The 16,707-nt window shown below is 43.2% G+C and overlaps 1 protein-coding gene and 1 long non-coding RNA gene across 6 annotated transcripts in view; one reads left to right on the top strand and one right to left on the bottom strand.

The window, feature by feature from the left end:
* Positions 1–672: 672 nt before the first annotated feature.
* Positions 673–16,060, bottom strand: SLC25A51 (solute carrier family 25 member 51). Of its 3 annotated transcripts, none has more exons than XM_056518339.1 (2): positions 15,926–16,060; positions 673–2,692 (listed from the first exon to the last, which is right to left on the bottom strand). In XM_056518339.1, the coding sequence occupies exon 2, from the start codon at positions 2,641–2,643 to the stop codon at positions 1,747–1,749; it is 897 nt and encodes a 298-aa protein (XP_056374314.1). In that variant the 5' UTR covers positions 2,644–2,692; positions 15,926–16,060; the 3' UTR covers positions 673–1,746. The 3 variants fall into 3 exon arrangements, with proteins under 3 accessions (XP_056374314.1, XP_056374305.1, XP_056374298.1); XM_056518330.1 differs by having other exon boundaries at positions 15,837–15,949; XM_056518323.1 differs by lacking the exon at positions 15,926–16,060 and adding an exon at positions 15,746–15,918.
* The window catches only part of LOC130272499 (uncharacterized), a 69,576-nt gene continuing 68,926 nt past the window's right edge, over positions 16,058–16,707 (top strand). For all 3 annotated transcript variants that reach the window (XR_008843579.1, XR_008843578.1, XR_008843577.1), the window contains exon 1: positions 16,058–16,195. This is a non-coding gene — a long non-coding RNA (uncharacterized LOC130272499). The remainder of the gene's footprint in view (positions 16,196–16,707) is intronic.

Here is a 16,707-nt window from a genome sequence, read left to right as displayed (position 1 = left end):
TAAGAGGAAAAGTATAAAGAAAAGATGTGTATATATATATATATATATATATATATATATATATATATATATATATATATTTATTTTTTTTTTTTTTTTGTTACACTCCTGGTTGAGCCCAAACAACAAATAATGTAGTCATTTGCACAAGGCCAAAGTAGATACTTCAATGAATAGAAAAGTTAATCTGCTAAACCCGACTGTACAGATTCCAGGACCATCTGAAACTTCAAGTATGAAAGAATTTTCAAAGAAAAATTGAGTTGATGCATATTTTAGCCAGAGTAAAGCAGTATGACACTTGCTGCATGTAAGAAAAGATAACAAAGCTCATAGAAAAAAAAGCTCATAGAAAAAAAAATAATTTCACCTTCATCATTTTATGTCACCGGAGAGAAGCAAAAGTAACATCTGCTCATTTTTCTTTCTGGCTCAGTGCAGGTATGAGCTCACTTAGTTGCTACCAAGACAAACTATGACCCATTTTGGAGCTGAACATTTAAAGGGGGCTGTGAACGTACAGTCCGACGTGTTGTCAGCAGGCTCATACACTAATGGGCTGAACGTAGTCTCATAATGACCACATTTAGTCCAGTTACCAAAAGTATGCATAGTGAGGCCCACATAGAAAGCACATGTGTTTGGGAAATGGCCCGAACATAGTCACAGGGGCCTAAGAAGAATCTTTATTACATAGCAGTACAACAATTAATGAAAAAAATATAAATAATTGAAGCAATGTCACAATACAACTACCACTTATGTTATTATGTCATTAGACACAGGATGCTAAATGTGTAAAGTTTTCCAAGAAGCTGTAAGCTGTCCATTTGGTTTTGCATTGAGGCATGGTGTGGAATTTATTTTTCCAAACATTGAGATTTTAAAAGTTTTTCATTCTACAAATTTTTTGTTGTAATAAAGATCGCACAAAAAAAAATTACATTTGATTTTTCATTGTATGTAATCATTTGTCGTCAGGCATTCTCCCTGAATAACACAAGCGGCATTAGATCTAACAATAACTATATTGTATATATTGACAAAGATGTAACGCAGAAAAAAAATATATAGACATAGGTTGAAGTTCCCTTTTCATTTTACCTGGAACCTAGGACTACCCAGAATGTGTGACCCAATCAACAACCACACAACAATAGTAGAAAGAAGTTTTGTTCAGGTTATGGGTAGTACTAGGACTAGAGTTATGTCATAGATATATAAACTATATATATTTCATGAGCCACATTATTGTGAGGCACAACACAAATACTGAACCCCATTGGAAAAAGGAAGAGCTATAGGACGGCTTTCCCAAAAATCCCAATAAATGACAGTCAAACCAGTTTCAGAAGTTGGCAGTGTGTCAAATACACCCTAGAGTGGTTATAAAAGTGGCACCTATTTTACATTGGCTTACGGCAAAGATTACACAGAAAATCCAACATTAAAAATAAAATGTGGCTTGTGCGAATTACAGGCTGAGACTGTTCATTTTTTGTAGGTTTAAAGCTGTCCATAAACATCAAGCACGTACATAGTATTATCACTAAAAGCAGAAAGGCTGCCACTTATAAATAAAAGGAACAGACAGGCACTTTAGTTTACCAGACACCATGACTGTCTGCTCAAACACATTTTTCATTGCAATTTTAGTGGTGCACGCAGACAACCTTGTATTTGGTTTTGTGACAATTTGATCCCTTGTCTAAAGGAAAACATAATGTGACAATGTCCCCGTTCCCATCAGAACAGCTTTAACAGCAGCTCGTAAGTTGCATTGATGATACCCCAGGACAGGATGGATCTGTTGTAGTTAAGAAGGGCACCGCGAAAAAGGTGTGTCAGTTTCCCATCACGTTCCGTCCAGATTGTCATAAACACTTTACCAAAGGAGGTAAATTCCCCGCCGATCTGGGACTGCATGCGAGCTTTTACCACATTAATTGGGAAAAAGAGAATCCCCAACATGGCTCCAAGCAGTCCGCCACAAATAAAGTCATTGATCACATGAGCACTGGAGGTTTTAGCTTCAGGCAAACACTGTTTGATTGGGGTGCGGAGGCCAAAGAAAAGTGCATTACTTGGTCCATTTCGGACCAAAATAGGGACTAGGCCACGATAGTATTCTCCAATTCCATAGGGTCGCAAAACTTTAAAAGCCTGAAAAGTATTTGTAAATCGGTCATGGTGTTTGTAGTCCTGAAGTAAAGTCTGAACTCTCTCAAAAGGTGTGAGTAGAGCTTCAGTTGTTCCTGCAAGGATTGCTGCTACACTCCGGGTAACAAGCTCTGGAGAATTTGTATGCCTTAACAAAAGACTTGAGAAGTCCTCATAAAGGCCAAACATCAGGGCAAGAGTTGTAGTCTTCTGCAGGAGAGGTGGCAATATTCCCCTGTAAAGGTTACGAATGCCATCTTTCTCCAACTGTCTAATAGCATCCCGTATTCGTAATCCATAAAGCTGTTGCCGAAACAGCACCTTCTGGATGGGGAAGGTAATGGCAATGTTTGTGAATGCAGCACAATAACCACACAAATAATGTTTACCGGCACCAATTGTTAGTGTATGATGTATAAGGTCTTGCTTTGCAGCTGGAAGAACCAAGTCCCTTTTCCTTTTTTCATGGGCTTCTGTATCCATCCCAACGTTAGGAGTGTTGATATGCTCTACACAGGAACCGTCACATTACCTAAAATTAACAACAATTAGTTAAAAATAGTACAACTGTACATTCAATAGTGTGTGTCTGAGAGCAATCCTAGATAACAAGTGGAAAAGTAAATAAGGTACATAGTCACATAGTAAAAACCTGCCAAAATCTGAAACTGGAGATCTGCCAAAGTGGTTACCAGCTATCACTTGATGTCTGACACACACTTTCATATTGGGCTGTTTGCCATCAAAAGCTACTTGTGGTTTCTTACATAATGTCCAAATGCACCTATAGCATCATTTTCTGACACTTTGGGGGAGATTTGTTTAACCCTGTCTAAAAGGACCACTTGTTTAAAAAAAACATATGGACAATATGGGGAAGTATTTTCATACAGAACTTTTAATCATAAGGTTAAAAACGCACTCAATAAATGGAGTGATCCCTATTCCACTAAAAAGCTAGCAGAAAGGTGGCTTGTGTTACCGAACAAAAAATAGGATATACACACAGTAATAATGGTGCTACATGCTAAATAAACTCCAACAGCGTCAAATTTTCCCCGAGACATTTGTCACGTCAGGTGACGTCCTCAGAGGGAGCATGGACGAGCTCCCAGCACACACTAAACAGTTCCAATGAAGCATGAGTGGGCCTACACGAAGTAATCCTATAGAATAGGTACACACCATATATGTAGAAGGTACATGTAGAGAATGAATAGCCGGTTAATAGGTCTTTGAAAGCCTCACATATTATACAAAAACAAAAAAAAGGTTCCTACAAAAACAATGTCCAAGTATTAAAGACCAAGTTTAGCAGAGCAAAAGATCACACATAGAAACAATATATTGTGTTGGTTATATGATATGATGTGAATTGTTATATTGTTGCTGAAAATAAAAATTGAAGAAAAAAAAAAAAAAGAAGCAATATAACCCTGTCCACTCAGTAGCTCTGCTAAGCTAAGTGGAGGGGGGGGGGAGGGTAAGAATATGTCATAGCATAAATATCCATTCACTCATAACCTGAAAAGAAAAATCCCAACAGGTCCTGACTAAGGCTGCACGATATGGGGAAAATGTGTGATTGCGATTATAGGCCTAAATATTGCGATTTCGATATGCGATGCGATATAAATAAATGGTGAAATCCCGCCATTTCATGTCCAATCTCCTCCATTTTTACATCTATCCACCCATTTTATGCCCACCGCCCATTTCACATCTCTCCGTCACATTCTCCCTTTATGGTCACATCTTCTCCCATCACATTTGCCCCTATGTCACATTCCCTCTCCCCCTGCCACATTCTCCCCCATTTCACATCTCACCCCCCCCCCCCATCTCACCCCCACTGTCACATTCTCTCCCATATCACATCTCACCCCCCCTCCCCCTGCCACATTCTCCCCCCACTGTCGCATTCTCCCCAATATCACTACCCACTGTCACATTCCCCCCTCCCCCTGCCACATTCTCCCCCCCATATCACATCTCACCCCCACTGTCACATTCTCCCCCCATATCACTACCCCGTCACATTCCCCCCTCCCCCTGCCACATTCTCCCCCCATATCACATCTCACCCCCACTGTCACATTCTCCCCCCATATCACTACCCCGTCACATTCCCCCCTCCCCCTGCCACATTCTCCCCCCATATCACATCTCACACCCACTGTCACATTCTCCCCCCATATCACTACCCCGTCACATTCCCCCCCTCCCCCTGCCACATTCTCCCCCCCCATATCACATCTCACCCCCACTGTCACATTCTCCCCCCATATCACTACCCCGTCACATTCCCCCTCCCCCTGCCACATTCTCCCCCCCATATCACATCTCACCCCCACTGTCACATTCTCCCCCCATATCACTACCCCGTCACATTCCCCCCCCCCATATCACATCTCACACCCACTGTCACATTCTCCCCCCATATCACTACCCCGTCACATTCCCCCCCTCCCCTGCCACATTCTCCCCCCATATCACATCTCACACCCACTGTCACATTCTCCCCCCATATCACTACCCCGTCACATTCCCCCCTCCCCCTGCCACATTCTCCCCCCCATATCACATCTCACCCCCCCCTGGTCACATTCCCCTGATCCCCCGCCACATTCCCCCCCATGTCTCCCCCCCCCCCCCCCCCCCCCCCGGCCACATTCCACCCTCCCCATATCACATACCACCCGTCACATCTCCCCCCATATCACATCTCACGGCCCCGTCACATTCCCCACGTCACATTCCCCCTGCCACATTCTTCCCCCCCGATCACGTTCTCCGACATTTCCGCCCCCCCCCCCCCCCGGTGTTACCACAAGTGTTTCCTTTTCACAAGGGGTAATAGAAGAAAAAGCTCCCCAAAATGTGTAACCCCATTTCTTCCGAGTATTGGAATACCCCATATGTATTATTCTGTAGCTCAATGTGATTAAGACGATGCCCAATTTATATATTTTTTTTTATTTTTTATTTTTAATATTGCTCTACTTTTATAAGAAGTCAAGGTACACCCTGCATTTCTCCGGTCCCCACCGCTCACCGGGATGCCTGCTGAGATCATTCAGTAGGCATCACGGCATATCAGGACCCCCGCATATCGGCGATCACCGGTCAACTCAGACCGGCGATTCCGGGTTTCCGGTGAACTGGAAAATAAGCGTGATCGGGGCCCTGAAGTGCTCTCTGATGACATGTGTCTCGAGAACCACCCAGTTTAGAAGCAAATCCCCATAGCAAACCTCTTCTAAACTGGGCGGTTACCGAATTCAGAAGCTCATAAGTACTGAAAGGATTACGATTTTTTAATAGAAGTCATCTACAAGTTGATATATAAAAAAAAAAGTTTTTTCCTGGATAACCCCTTTAATGTTCCAGGACCTCTAACCCCAGAAACCCCCCCCCCCCCTTTTTTTAATTATCCATTTAGCATATTTACTTAATACTCTGTTCTTTTTAATGAAACATAATTCCTTGTATGCATATTATATGTAATAAAATATATTTTTATATACATATTTGATTACTTTTATTTTATTGGGGGTCCACATTTGGTGTGGTCTTCACATGTGTTATTGCTAGCTTGGTTGTTCATTAGTGGTGGTACTGAAAAGAAATTTAAGCTGATCAACTGAGGTAAACTATGCTATGTGGCTCACACTGCCCTAGACTGTACTCAGATGCAGGGCTACAACATATACCAAATGTGAACAGTTATTGGCATTTTCTGTGTTGTGGCCATTTAGTGTTATTCCTATTGCGCTCTGCTCCTCGCTACACTCGACTTCCAGGTGTAGCGAGGCAGTGGAGCCTTTGCTTTGCTCTTGAAGCAGAGGGCTTAAACCCCCCCCCCCCCTTCCCCTAAAAACAGCCAGAGAACATGGAATCTTTAAAGGGGTTATCCAGGAATCGAAAAACATACTTTCTTTCAAAGTCCACTCCCTGTCTGTCTCCAGGTTGGGTGTGGTTCTGCAGCTCAGTTCCATTGAAGTGAATGGAGCCAAGTTGTAATGCGACACCCATACAGACAGGGAGCAGTCTTTGAAAGAAAATATATCTGTTTTTCGATTCCTAGATAACCCCTTTAATAACTGTGAGTAACCCTTCTTTTTAGAGCTCTTAATCCACACTACTATTCAGTATACTGGTTTAGTGTGGGTGAACTAGCTGTCAGCTTCTCTTGAAATGTCAGGTTTCTCAGCTATAGGAATTAACAATACGCCCTAAAAGCATAACAAATGCTTATGGGTGAGTAACAACAGATATCTTTATTGCACAGCCAGCAGTTTCAGTGTCTGTGCAACAGAAAATAGCCTGCAGGTACACAAATGCACAATACACCTTAGTCCTCAGGGGAAAGAATGCCTTTAAAAAGGGAAATACTGTGAAGACCAAGCTATATACCTGTACTGTATCTTGCTGAAGACTTGTGACCAACTCCTAAAACCCGAGACTTTACTGTCTGACTACGAAGCTTTGAGTGTCCTGATCATGCACCTTTTTACAGTTTCTTAATACGCCCTTCTGTTCCTGAAATGTGTTGGTTTATATTTTGTCTGACAAGTTAGAAAATCAATGAAATTTGGATTGAATATCAGGTGATTGACGAGATTATACAGTCAGGAGGGGTGAATGTGGTGCCCAACTAATATTTTTTTTTTTCCCCACCTGTGTTAGGGTTAATTTTCCGTGCCACAAGTTGTAGTATTTAATGACACCCCTTTTGTGTAGTTCTGATTTGTTGATCACTTATTACATTTTTTCTGGGATGTGATGTAAAACAAAAATCAGCAATGTTGGTACTTGGAATTATTTTTTTTTTGCATCTACGATGTTAAAAGGGGTACTCCCGTGGAAAAAATTTTTTTTTATCAAATGGTGCCAGAAAGTTAAAACAGATTTGTAAATTACTTCTATTAAAAAAATCTTAATCCTTCCTGTACTTATTAGGGGTTATATACTACAGAAGAAATGCTTTCCTTTTTGGATTTCCCTGATGTCACAACCACAGTATACAGCCCATAAAATATATTGGAAGGATTTTGTAATAGAAGTAATTTTGATTTAAAAAAAATAAAATAAAAAAATAAGTTTTCCACCGGAGTACCCCTTTAACCCCTTAAGGACAATGGACGTACTTCTACGCCCCCGTTTCCGAGTCCTTAAGGACCGAGGACGTAGGAGTACGTCCTGTCCATTCCCGGCCCCCCACCGCTAGCCGGAGGGGAGCCGGTGCCCGATGCCTGCTGAAATCGTTCAGCAGGCATCGCGGCATATCGCCCAGGGGGGTCATGATGACCCCCCATGTCGGCGATGGCCGCAGATCGCTGTACAATTCAGCCCAGCGATCTGCGGCGGATTCCGGGTCAATCGGGTCTCCAGTGACCCGGAATTACTGGCTGATCGGGGCCGTCTCTGAAGGCCCCGAACAGCCATAGCCAGCAGGGGTGAGGTGGCACTGGTGCCACCTCACGATCTCCCTGATTCGTCGGCCGGTTTACCGGCCGACCAATCAGGGCACCTGCTGCGGGTGTCACTCCCGCAACCCGCTCCGCCCCTCTTCCGGAGGACGTGAGCGGGTGTGGGAAGAAGGCCCCGGGAGCTGGGGAACCCGATCCCCGGCGTCAATGTTGGGATCGGGGCCCCAGGAGCGGCGGTGAGGGACTGACCTGTGTGCGGCGGCGTGGAGCAGCAGTTGGAGGTGATTGACAGCCTCCTGCTGTTGCTTAGCAACAGCTCCCAGCATGCAAAAAGTGCACGCTGGGAGCTGTAGTTATGCAACAGCAGGAGGCAGACCACCACAACTCCCAGCATTCCCTTATGGGCATGCTGGGACTTATAGTTTTGCAAGAGCTGGAGGCACATTATTTCTATGGAAACACTTTTCCATAGAAATAATGTGCCTCCAGCTCTTGCAAAACTATAAGTCCCAGTACACTTACCTTCAGCTGTTGTATAACTACAACTCCCAGCTTGCACAATCAGCTAAAGTGCATGCTGGGAGTTGTAGTGGTGCATCTGCTGGTTGCATAACTACAACTCCCAGCATGCCCGTTGGCTGTCGGTGACTGCTGAGAGTTGTAGTTTTGCAACAGCTGAAGGCACACTGGTTGTGAAACACTGAGTTAAGTAGCAAACCAGTGTGTCTCCAGCTGTTGCATAACTACAATCCCCAGCCAAAGTAGTATGCCTCCAGCTGTTGCATAACTACAAGTCCCAGCATGCCCTTCCGCTGTTCGTACATGCTGGGGGTTGTAGCTTTTGTAACAGCTGAAGACACACTGGTTGCAAAACACTGAGTTTGTTACCAAACTCGGTGTTTCACAACCAGTGTGCCTCCAGCTGTTGCAAAACTACAACTCCCAGCATGCACTGATAGACCGTACATGCTGGGAGTTGTAGTTTTGCAACAGCTGGATGTTTCTCCACCCAATGTGAATGTACAGGGTACACTCACATGGGCGGAGGTTTACAGTAAGTATCCGGCTGCAAGTTTGAGCTGTGGCAAATTTTCTGCCGCAGCTAAAACTGCCAGCGAGAAACTACTGTGAACCCCCGCCCGTGCGACTGTACCCTAAAAAACACTACACTACCACACAATAAGATGAAAAGTAAAAAACACTACATATACACATACCCCTACACAGCCCCCCTCCTCTCCCCAATAAAAATGAAAAATGTCTGGTACGCCGTTTCCAAAACGGAGCCTCCAGATGTTGCAAAACAACTACTCCCAGTATTGCCAGATAGCCACTGACTGTCCAGGCATGCTGGCAGTATTACAACAGCTGGAGGCACCCTGTTTGGGAATCACTGGCGTAGAATACCCCTATGTCCACCCCTATGCAAATACCTAATTTAGGCCTCAAATGCGCATGGCGCTCTCACTTTGGAGCCCTGTCGTATTTCAAGGCAACAGTTTAGGGAAGTCGTGAAACACCTGTGGGGTATAATGGTTCACATTACCCCTTGTTACGTTCCCCGAGGGGTCTAGTTTCCAAAATGGTATGCCATGTGTTTTTTTTTTTTTTGTTTTTTTTTTTTTTTTGCTGTTCTGGCACCATAGGGGCTTCCTAAAGATGACATGCCCCCCAAAAACCATTTGTCGCTCCTTCCCTTCTAAGCCCTCTACTGCTCCAGCTGAACAATTAACATAGACATTTGAGGTATGTGCTTACTCGAGAGAAATTGGGTTTCAAATACAAGTAAAAATTTTCTCCTTTTAACCCCTTGCAAAAATTCTAAATTGGGTCTACAAGAACATGCGAGTGTAAAAAAAAAAAAATGAAGATTTTGAATCTTCTCCTTCACTTTGCTGCTATTCCTGTGAAACACCTAAAGGGTTAAAACGCTGACTGAATGTCATTTTGAATACTTTGGGGGTGCAGTTTTTATAATGGGGTCATTTGTGGGGTATTTCAAAGATGAAGACCCTTCAAATCCACTTCAAAACTGAACTGGTCCCTGAAAAATCGTGAGTTTGAAAATTTTGTGAAAAATGTCAAAATTGCTGCTGAACTTTGAAGCCCTCTGGTGTCTTCCAAAAACTCATAAATTTTATGATGCAAATATAAAGTAGACATATTGTATATGTGAACCAAAAAAATAATAATTTTTTGGGGAATATCCATTTTCCTTACAAGCAGAGAGCTTCAAAATTAGAAAAATGCTAAATTTTCATTTTTTTCATCAAATTTTGGGATTTTTCACCAAGAAAGGATGCAAGTTACCATAAAAATTTACCACTATGTTAAAGTAGAATATGTCACGAAAAAACACTCGGAATCAGAATGATCAGAGTTATTAATGTTTAAAGTGACAGTGGTCAGAATTGCAAAAAAACGCTCTGGTCCTTAACCCCCTAAGGACACAAGACGTACTGGAACATCACGTGTCCGCTCCCAATCTATAGGGGATTAGGCCCGGCCGTTGTTAGACCCGTGGCATTGATCGCAGTGCCGCGCGCTATTAACCCTTCAGACGTGGCGTTCAAAGTTGAACGCCGCATCTAGAGAGAAAGTTAAAGTGTGCCGGTTAGCTCAGTGGGCTGTTCGGGATAGCCGCGGCAAAATCGCGGCATCACGAACAGCTTACAGGACAGCTGGAGGATCCCTACCTGCCTCCTCGCTGTCCGATCGCCGAATGACTGCTCAGTGCCTGAGATCCAGGCATGAGCAGTCAAGCGGCAGAATCATTGATCACTGGTTTCCTATGAGAAACCAGTGATCAATGTAAAAGATCAGTGTGTGCAGTGTTATAGGTCCCTATGGGAGCTATAACATTGCAAAAAAAAGTGAAAAAAAAAGTGAATAAAGATCATTTAGCCCCTTCCCTATTAAAAGTTTGAATCACCCCCCTTTTCCCATAAAAAAAAACAGTGTAAATAAAAATAAACATATATGGTATCGCCGCATGCAGAAATGTCTGAATTATAAAAAATATATCGTTAATTAAACCGCAAGGTCAATGGCGTACGCGCAAAAAAAATTCCAAAGTCCAAAATAGTGCATTTTTGGTCACTTTTTATATCAGGAAAAAATGAATAAAAAGTCAATAAGTCCTATCAATGCAAAAATGGTACCGTCAGATCACGGCGCAAAAAATGAGCCCTCATACTGCCCCATACGCGGAAAAATAAAAAAGTTATAGGGGTCAGAAATGACAATTTTAAACGTATTAATTTTCCTGCATGAAGTTATGATTTTTTCCAGAAGTACGACAAAATCAAACCTATATAAGTAGGGTATCATTTTAACCGTATGGACCTACAAAATAAATATCAGGTGTCATTTTTACCGAAAAATGTACTACGTAGAGACTGAAGCCCCAAAAGTTACAAAACGGCGATTTAAAAATTTTTTTTTGTCTTACAATGATTTTTTTTTTTCGTTTCACCGTAGATTTTTGGGCAAAATGACTGACGTCATTACAAAGTAGAATTGGTGGCGCAAAAAATAAGCCATCATATGGATTTTTAGGTGCAAAATTGAAAGAATTATGATTTTTTTAAAGGCAAGGAGCATAAAACGAAAATGCAAAAACCGAAAAAACCCCGGTCCTTAAGGGGTTAAGGTGTAAAATGGCCTGGTCCTTAAGGGGTTAACTGTGCAGGATCAGGAATGTAATAGTTTGGACAATCCCATACACTGTGATACCAAATACCTTCATTTCTTTACCAGTATTTTATTGAGAAAAAAGTGGGTAATTTTTTTTATTATATATTTTGTACATTTAAATTTTTTAAGTACTTTTGACCCCCCCCCCCCTGTGCCTATCATAAGCCATCAGTTAATGACTTACCTAGATCAATGTAATTCTATTGCATTCCATTGATCTATGTGATCAGAGCTTACAATAGACACCAGGGGTGAGTGGGATTTCATGTTTAATATTGATCGCTTTATTTAAACCATATAATAGGGGACATTCGAGCAATCTCCAATGTTTATCATTACCAGCAGATGTCAGCTACCAATAGCAGCAGTCAGGTGGTGGTGGTTATGACAAAGATTCAACTCCCAAGCCGGCGCCATAATCCTTCAACCACCCCATGACGTATGGTTCAGAAAAGTGTTAATGATAAACAAGCTTGCATTTATTTATTGGGGGGGTGGGGGGGGGGGGGGTTCGGGAAGAGAGAGAAACAAACAGTCTTGGCAACAGGTCCTCTTTAACTTAAAAGTTAAACATCTTAATAATCTAATATGAAAGGTTCTATTTTAGCTGGCAGTAAATATGTACTTTAGCTACAGAACAAACATACAACATAGAAAAGGTCAGTGACATAATCAATACCAGAGACAAAATTTCAGTACTACACCAAAAAAAAAAAAAAAAAAAAAAAGTTGTACTATCTGGGCAGAATATAAGATACTGACACGCTAGAGAAGCACTCTCATTGGGAACTAAGCAATATTACGTTTTTCTTTCACAATAAAATTAACTATGAACATCATTAGAGATGAGCGAACTTACAGTAAATTCGATTCATCAGGAACTTCTCGGCTCGGCAGTTGATGCCTTATCCTGCATAAATTATCTCAGCTTTCAGGTGCTCTGGTGGGTTGGAAAAGGTGGATACAGTCCTAGGAAAGAGTCTACTAGGACTGTATCCACCTTTTCCAGCCCACGGGAGCACCGGAAAGCTGAACTAATTTATGCAGGAAAAGACATCAACTGCCGAGCAGAGAAGTTCGTGACGAATCGAATTTACTGTAAGTTCGCTCATCTCTAAACATCATCTGTCAAAGCAAGAGCTGCTTCTTGAAGTGGCCCCCAGTTCTAGAGAATAGACAGGAGTCACTAGTGAGTGTTCTGTTGGAACTGCTTCAGCTGTCCACACGCAAGGCCTCAAATAGCTGCAGATGTAGAGTGTAGCGCTGCACGGTCAGCCACTCACTGTGGTGACAGTTTTGAAATGTAGGCTGAGCTGCTGTGCTTCAGGAACAGCAGTGCACTGGGGTGCATTGGGGGGGGAGCGGTAGGAACGGCAGCAACCCTACTGGTGAGGAAGGAATAGAGGGACCAAGACACGTCACGCACACGGAGGAGAAAAATAAGAAAGTGCACAACTCCGTTCAGAGAAAACGTCACCTGTGAGTTACTGGATGTTACTGTTCTTATTTATTTAGTCTGCAGGGAGCTCGCATACAGATGGTACCAACTACTACATGGGTCACTGTGTGTGAAAATATCGATCCTTGTATAGTAGATTTTATTTACTAACAGTATAGCAGTTGTATCCAGTCATAAGTCAGCGGTAATGGCTAGAGTGAGTGAAGTTACAGTACGTCACAAACTTCTCAGCTCGGCAGTTGATGACTTATCCTGCATAAACGAGTTCAGCTTTCAGGTGCTCCGGTGGGCTGGAAAAGGTGGATACAGTCTTAGGAGAGAGTCTCCAGCCCACCGGAGCACCTGAAAGCTGAACTAATTTATGCAGGATAAGTCATCAACCTCCGAGCTGCGAGGTTCGAGCAGAATAGAAGTATTGTAACTTCTCTCATCTCTATTTTAAAGGATTTGGTCATCAACAATATGGTCATTATATTTGAACCTTGTATACCTTTATTTGGTAACTTCATAACTAGGGTGGCAGAAATATTTGCACCAACCCTGTACCCTATTGCTCCAATATATAAGCCAAAAAAAAAACAAAAAAACAAACCCAGAGTGCTAAATAGGGCGAGAAGCTCACTACAAGCCACCATTCCAACACTTCGAACCTCGGTGTGTGCTAAGGTTCATGTAAATCACATTGGCTCAGCCAGTCAAATCTCTGAGAGGAAGAAGCTCTGAAAGCAGCTGCTGGAGCCCTTCAGCTCAAGACATTTTCTACTGACAAGTTGTGATTGGGCTTATTTTTGGAAAAGTTGTATGTAATTAAGCAAGTTTGTGGGGCAATCATTTTTTGGAGTTTACACCACGGAAAATCATAATACCAAACTGGGATAATTTGTTTCGTTTTATGGTTTAAAGAAAAATTTCAACATGAAAGAGAAAAAAAAAATGCATTGCAATGTTCTGATCACTGGAACTTTTCTTTCCACAATTTTGGCCTTTGGCAGTTTTTTGCGTTTACATTGTCAACCGTGCAGGATTAAGAATATAATAATGTAATAGTTTGGACAAGTACGCACGTGGCGATACCAAATATAATATATATTAGTGTATTTTCATGGGTCAATCTTTTAAGTTAAGCTTGGTATAGGTGGCAAAAATGACAGGTGACAAATTAGAAATACCTCAGAGAGATCATCTTTGAGATTATTGGGTTGAACAAAAAAATTGGGGCAAATTTGGCGCATTGTGTACAGAATAGTCCATGAGCCAAATTTTTGCAAAAAAAAAAAAAATTATACATATAAAAAATACATTATAGTAATAATAATAATCTCCGTTTCATTTATTTCCCCCGTTGAATTTTTTTGGGGTGAATAAAGCCTAGATGACAAGTGCTTAAAGGGGTACTACGGCCCTAAGACATCAGATAAGATGTCTGATCGCGGGGGTCTCGCCGTTGGGGACCCCCGCAGTCTCTCATGCAGCACTGACCTGTCTCAGCTGTATGAAGCGATGACATAAACAGGCAAAAATAAAACTAGACAAACCGTTAGGGGAAATTTATCTACTCCAATCCAAAGAAGGGGAGGAGAGCCCTGAAACATAAAATATTATTTATTAATTTTTTGGATTTGTGATTATCCATGATTGGTTACTGTACTAAGCAGGATACAGCAGCACCTGGCGTATGAAGGTCATTTTTTGCTTGCACTACAGGACAGGTTGCCCCTGTTCCGTCAACCCCGGTGCACAGCAGCTGCCTCCCCATTTGGTATCCTTGGGGTTCAGCGGTGATAGGCGCTATTATCATCTGAACCAGGTGAGCAGCCATCTTGAAGAGGAATTATTAGCTTCTGTGACCCCGCTCAAGGGTCTGTTAAACAGCCGGGTAATACACACGGCACCGGTTTACAAGCTTATGGTGAGGATGGGCCTGGATAACTTTTAATCCGGCAGCTGATAAATTAGAAATGCTCATGATCTGGCACAGATCTGCACGATTATATGGAGTTAGGGTACGTTCACACGTGCGGATTTTTTTGCGGGTTTTCCGCTGCGGATTTGAAAGTGGGCGGGCTCTTCTCGGCTGTCCGCAGCAGATGTTCCGTGGCGGAATTTACGCTGCGGAAAATCTGCCACAGTCCCTACTGACTTCAATGGGGCTTGCAGCGGATTTTCTGCAGTGTACATTCCACCGTGAAAAATCTGCTGCGGACAGCCGAGAAGAGCCCGCCCACTTTCAAATACGCAGCGGAAAACCTGCTAAAAAATTCGCGCGTGTGAACGCACCCTAACACTGAAGCAGAAGATAGAGCAGAGAGGCTCCAATAGGAAATGCCTATTTCTGTTGATTGCTTCTCCTGTAAATTCTATAAGCCACAGGCTGTCAGGGCATGCTTAGAGTTGTAGTGCTACAACAGCTGGAGCATCACAAATCAGGTAACAGCGATCTAAACCCTTGTAATGGAGGTTGATACCAATTTAAGATAGATATGGAATACATAGGTGCTGAATGACTTGATTGAGGAAAACTGCCGGGTATAATAAGGCTAAACCACATCTCCCAACACGTTAGCCCAGCCATAGACCAGTCCTGACATGATGGGAGTTGTAATCCTTGGTCACACAGATTGGGGTAGACAAGAAAGCCATGTGCCCATTACATCTGTGGATACATTCTCTTGCATGCACTTCAGGTCCCATTCATTTTAGCTCCATGACCTAGATATGGGGTCACAGCATTCTGCCAAGTGTAGTTTACTATAGCTGGAGTGTGGCAGGTTGGGGGAAGAAGGCTGCTCAGCACTTCTGGTAGTATTGTCGAGAAAAGTTCAGTGCTGAGGGTCAAGGGCAATCCTTCCTGCCCGCATGGCACTACTAGCCCCAGCAAGCCCCCCGTATCCCCCTCCCTGAGCAGCAGGCCTGCCCTCCATATACCCAGAGCTATAGCTTATCCTAGAGAAGCCGTGCCTGCTCTACCAGTCTCAAGCCTAGCATGCCAGGGTCTCACCTTCTATCACAGCTCGCAACGCCATTGATAGCTCGACTACCCCGACACACGGTGGCCACTATTCATTCTCTATGGAATTGTCATACCCCACCTCAGCTGGTGACAGTTGTGGGCGGGCAGCATACAATCTGCTTCCGGTAGCCAGGAAAAAGAGAGAAGGCGCCCAACCAATCTACATACCCGCTGCAACCCTGCTCGGCGCATGCGTACATCGGTAATGCTCCCTGTCACCTTCAGTCACCACCTGGTCTGTACAGGCGCCACGAGACGAGTCTGACCAATCGGAGGCCAGAACCAGCTTCTCTAACCGTCATTAACGCTGTCAGGGCTTCAACAAAATGGCCGCTGTTGATGTTTTCTAATACTGAATGCAAAGGGTGTCGGCGGAGACATAAGAGGGCAAGGTTTTACAGAAAGACAGAAATAACTAAACTGAAGTAGTTGCTATGGGTATGGTTTAGGATGTCCAGACAACAGCGGTTATTAACCTCTTCCCCCTGCATGCCATTTGGGCCTAAAGGGGTACTCCGGGAAACTGAAACTTAACCCCTCCGTATAGGGGATAGGGGGGAGATTTATCAAAACCTATTCCAGAGGAAAAGATGCTGAGTTGGGCTGCTACTTAGCCATCCTCGGCATGCTCCGTCCCCCCACCATCAGAAATAGGCTTCAGTGTTGATCCTGGGATAAGACCTCCTTCTAGGGCTGCATTCACACTACATTTGCTGGAAAATTTCAAAACTGGGCACTTCTGTGTCCCAGCCGGACCTGCGCAGCTTCTCATTCACTCTGTTGAGCTGACCTGAGTCGGATAGTGACTCCGGTATCCGGTTTTGTGACTGGACCTAAAGCCGTGGTATACCGTGTTTTAGGTCCGTTCACAAAACCAGATACAGGGCAAAAATGAAAGGGAATGGGTTTTGGTGCCGGTCCGGCTGGGCTACAGGAGCTCCCGGTTTTGA

Source organism: Hyla sarda, chromosome 1 (genome assembly GCF_029499605.1).
Source record: "Hyla sarda isolate aHylSar1 chromosome 1, aHylSar1.hap1, whole genome shotgun sequence".
NCBI classification, from domain to species: domain Eukaryota; kingdom Metazoa; phylum Chordata; class Amphibia; order Anura; family Hylidae; genus Hyla; species Hyla sarda.
The sequence above is the reverse complement of the archived record's forward strand: the minus strand, read 5'-3'. Positions and strand labels throughout refer to the sequence as shown.

What these genes read in the sequence shown, in the direction of transcription:
- SLC25A51 (XM_056518339.1), bottom strand. Translation starts at nt 2,643, where the DNA reads ATGGATACAGAAGCCCATGAAAAAAGGAAAAGGGACTTGGTTCTTCCA.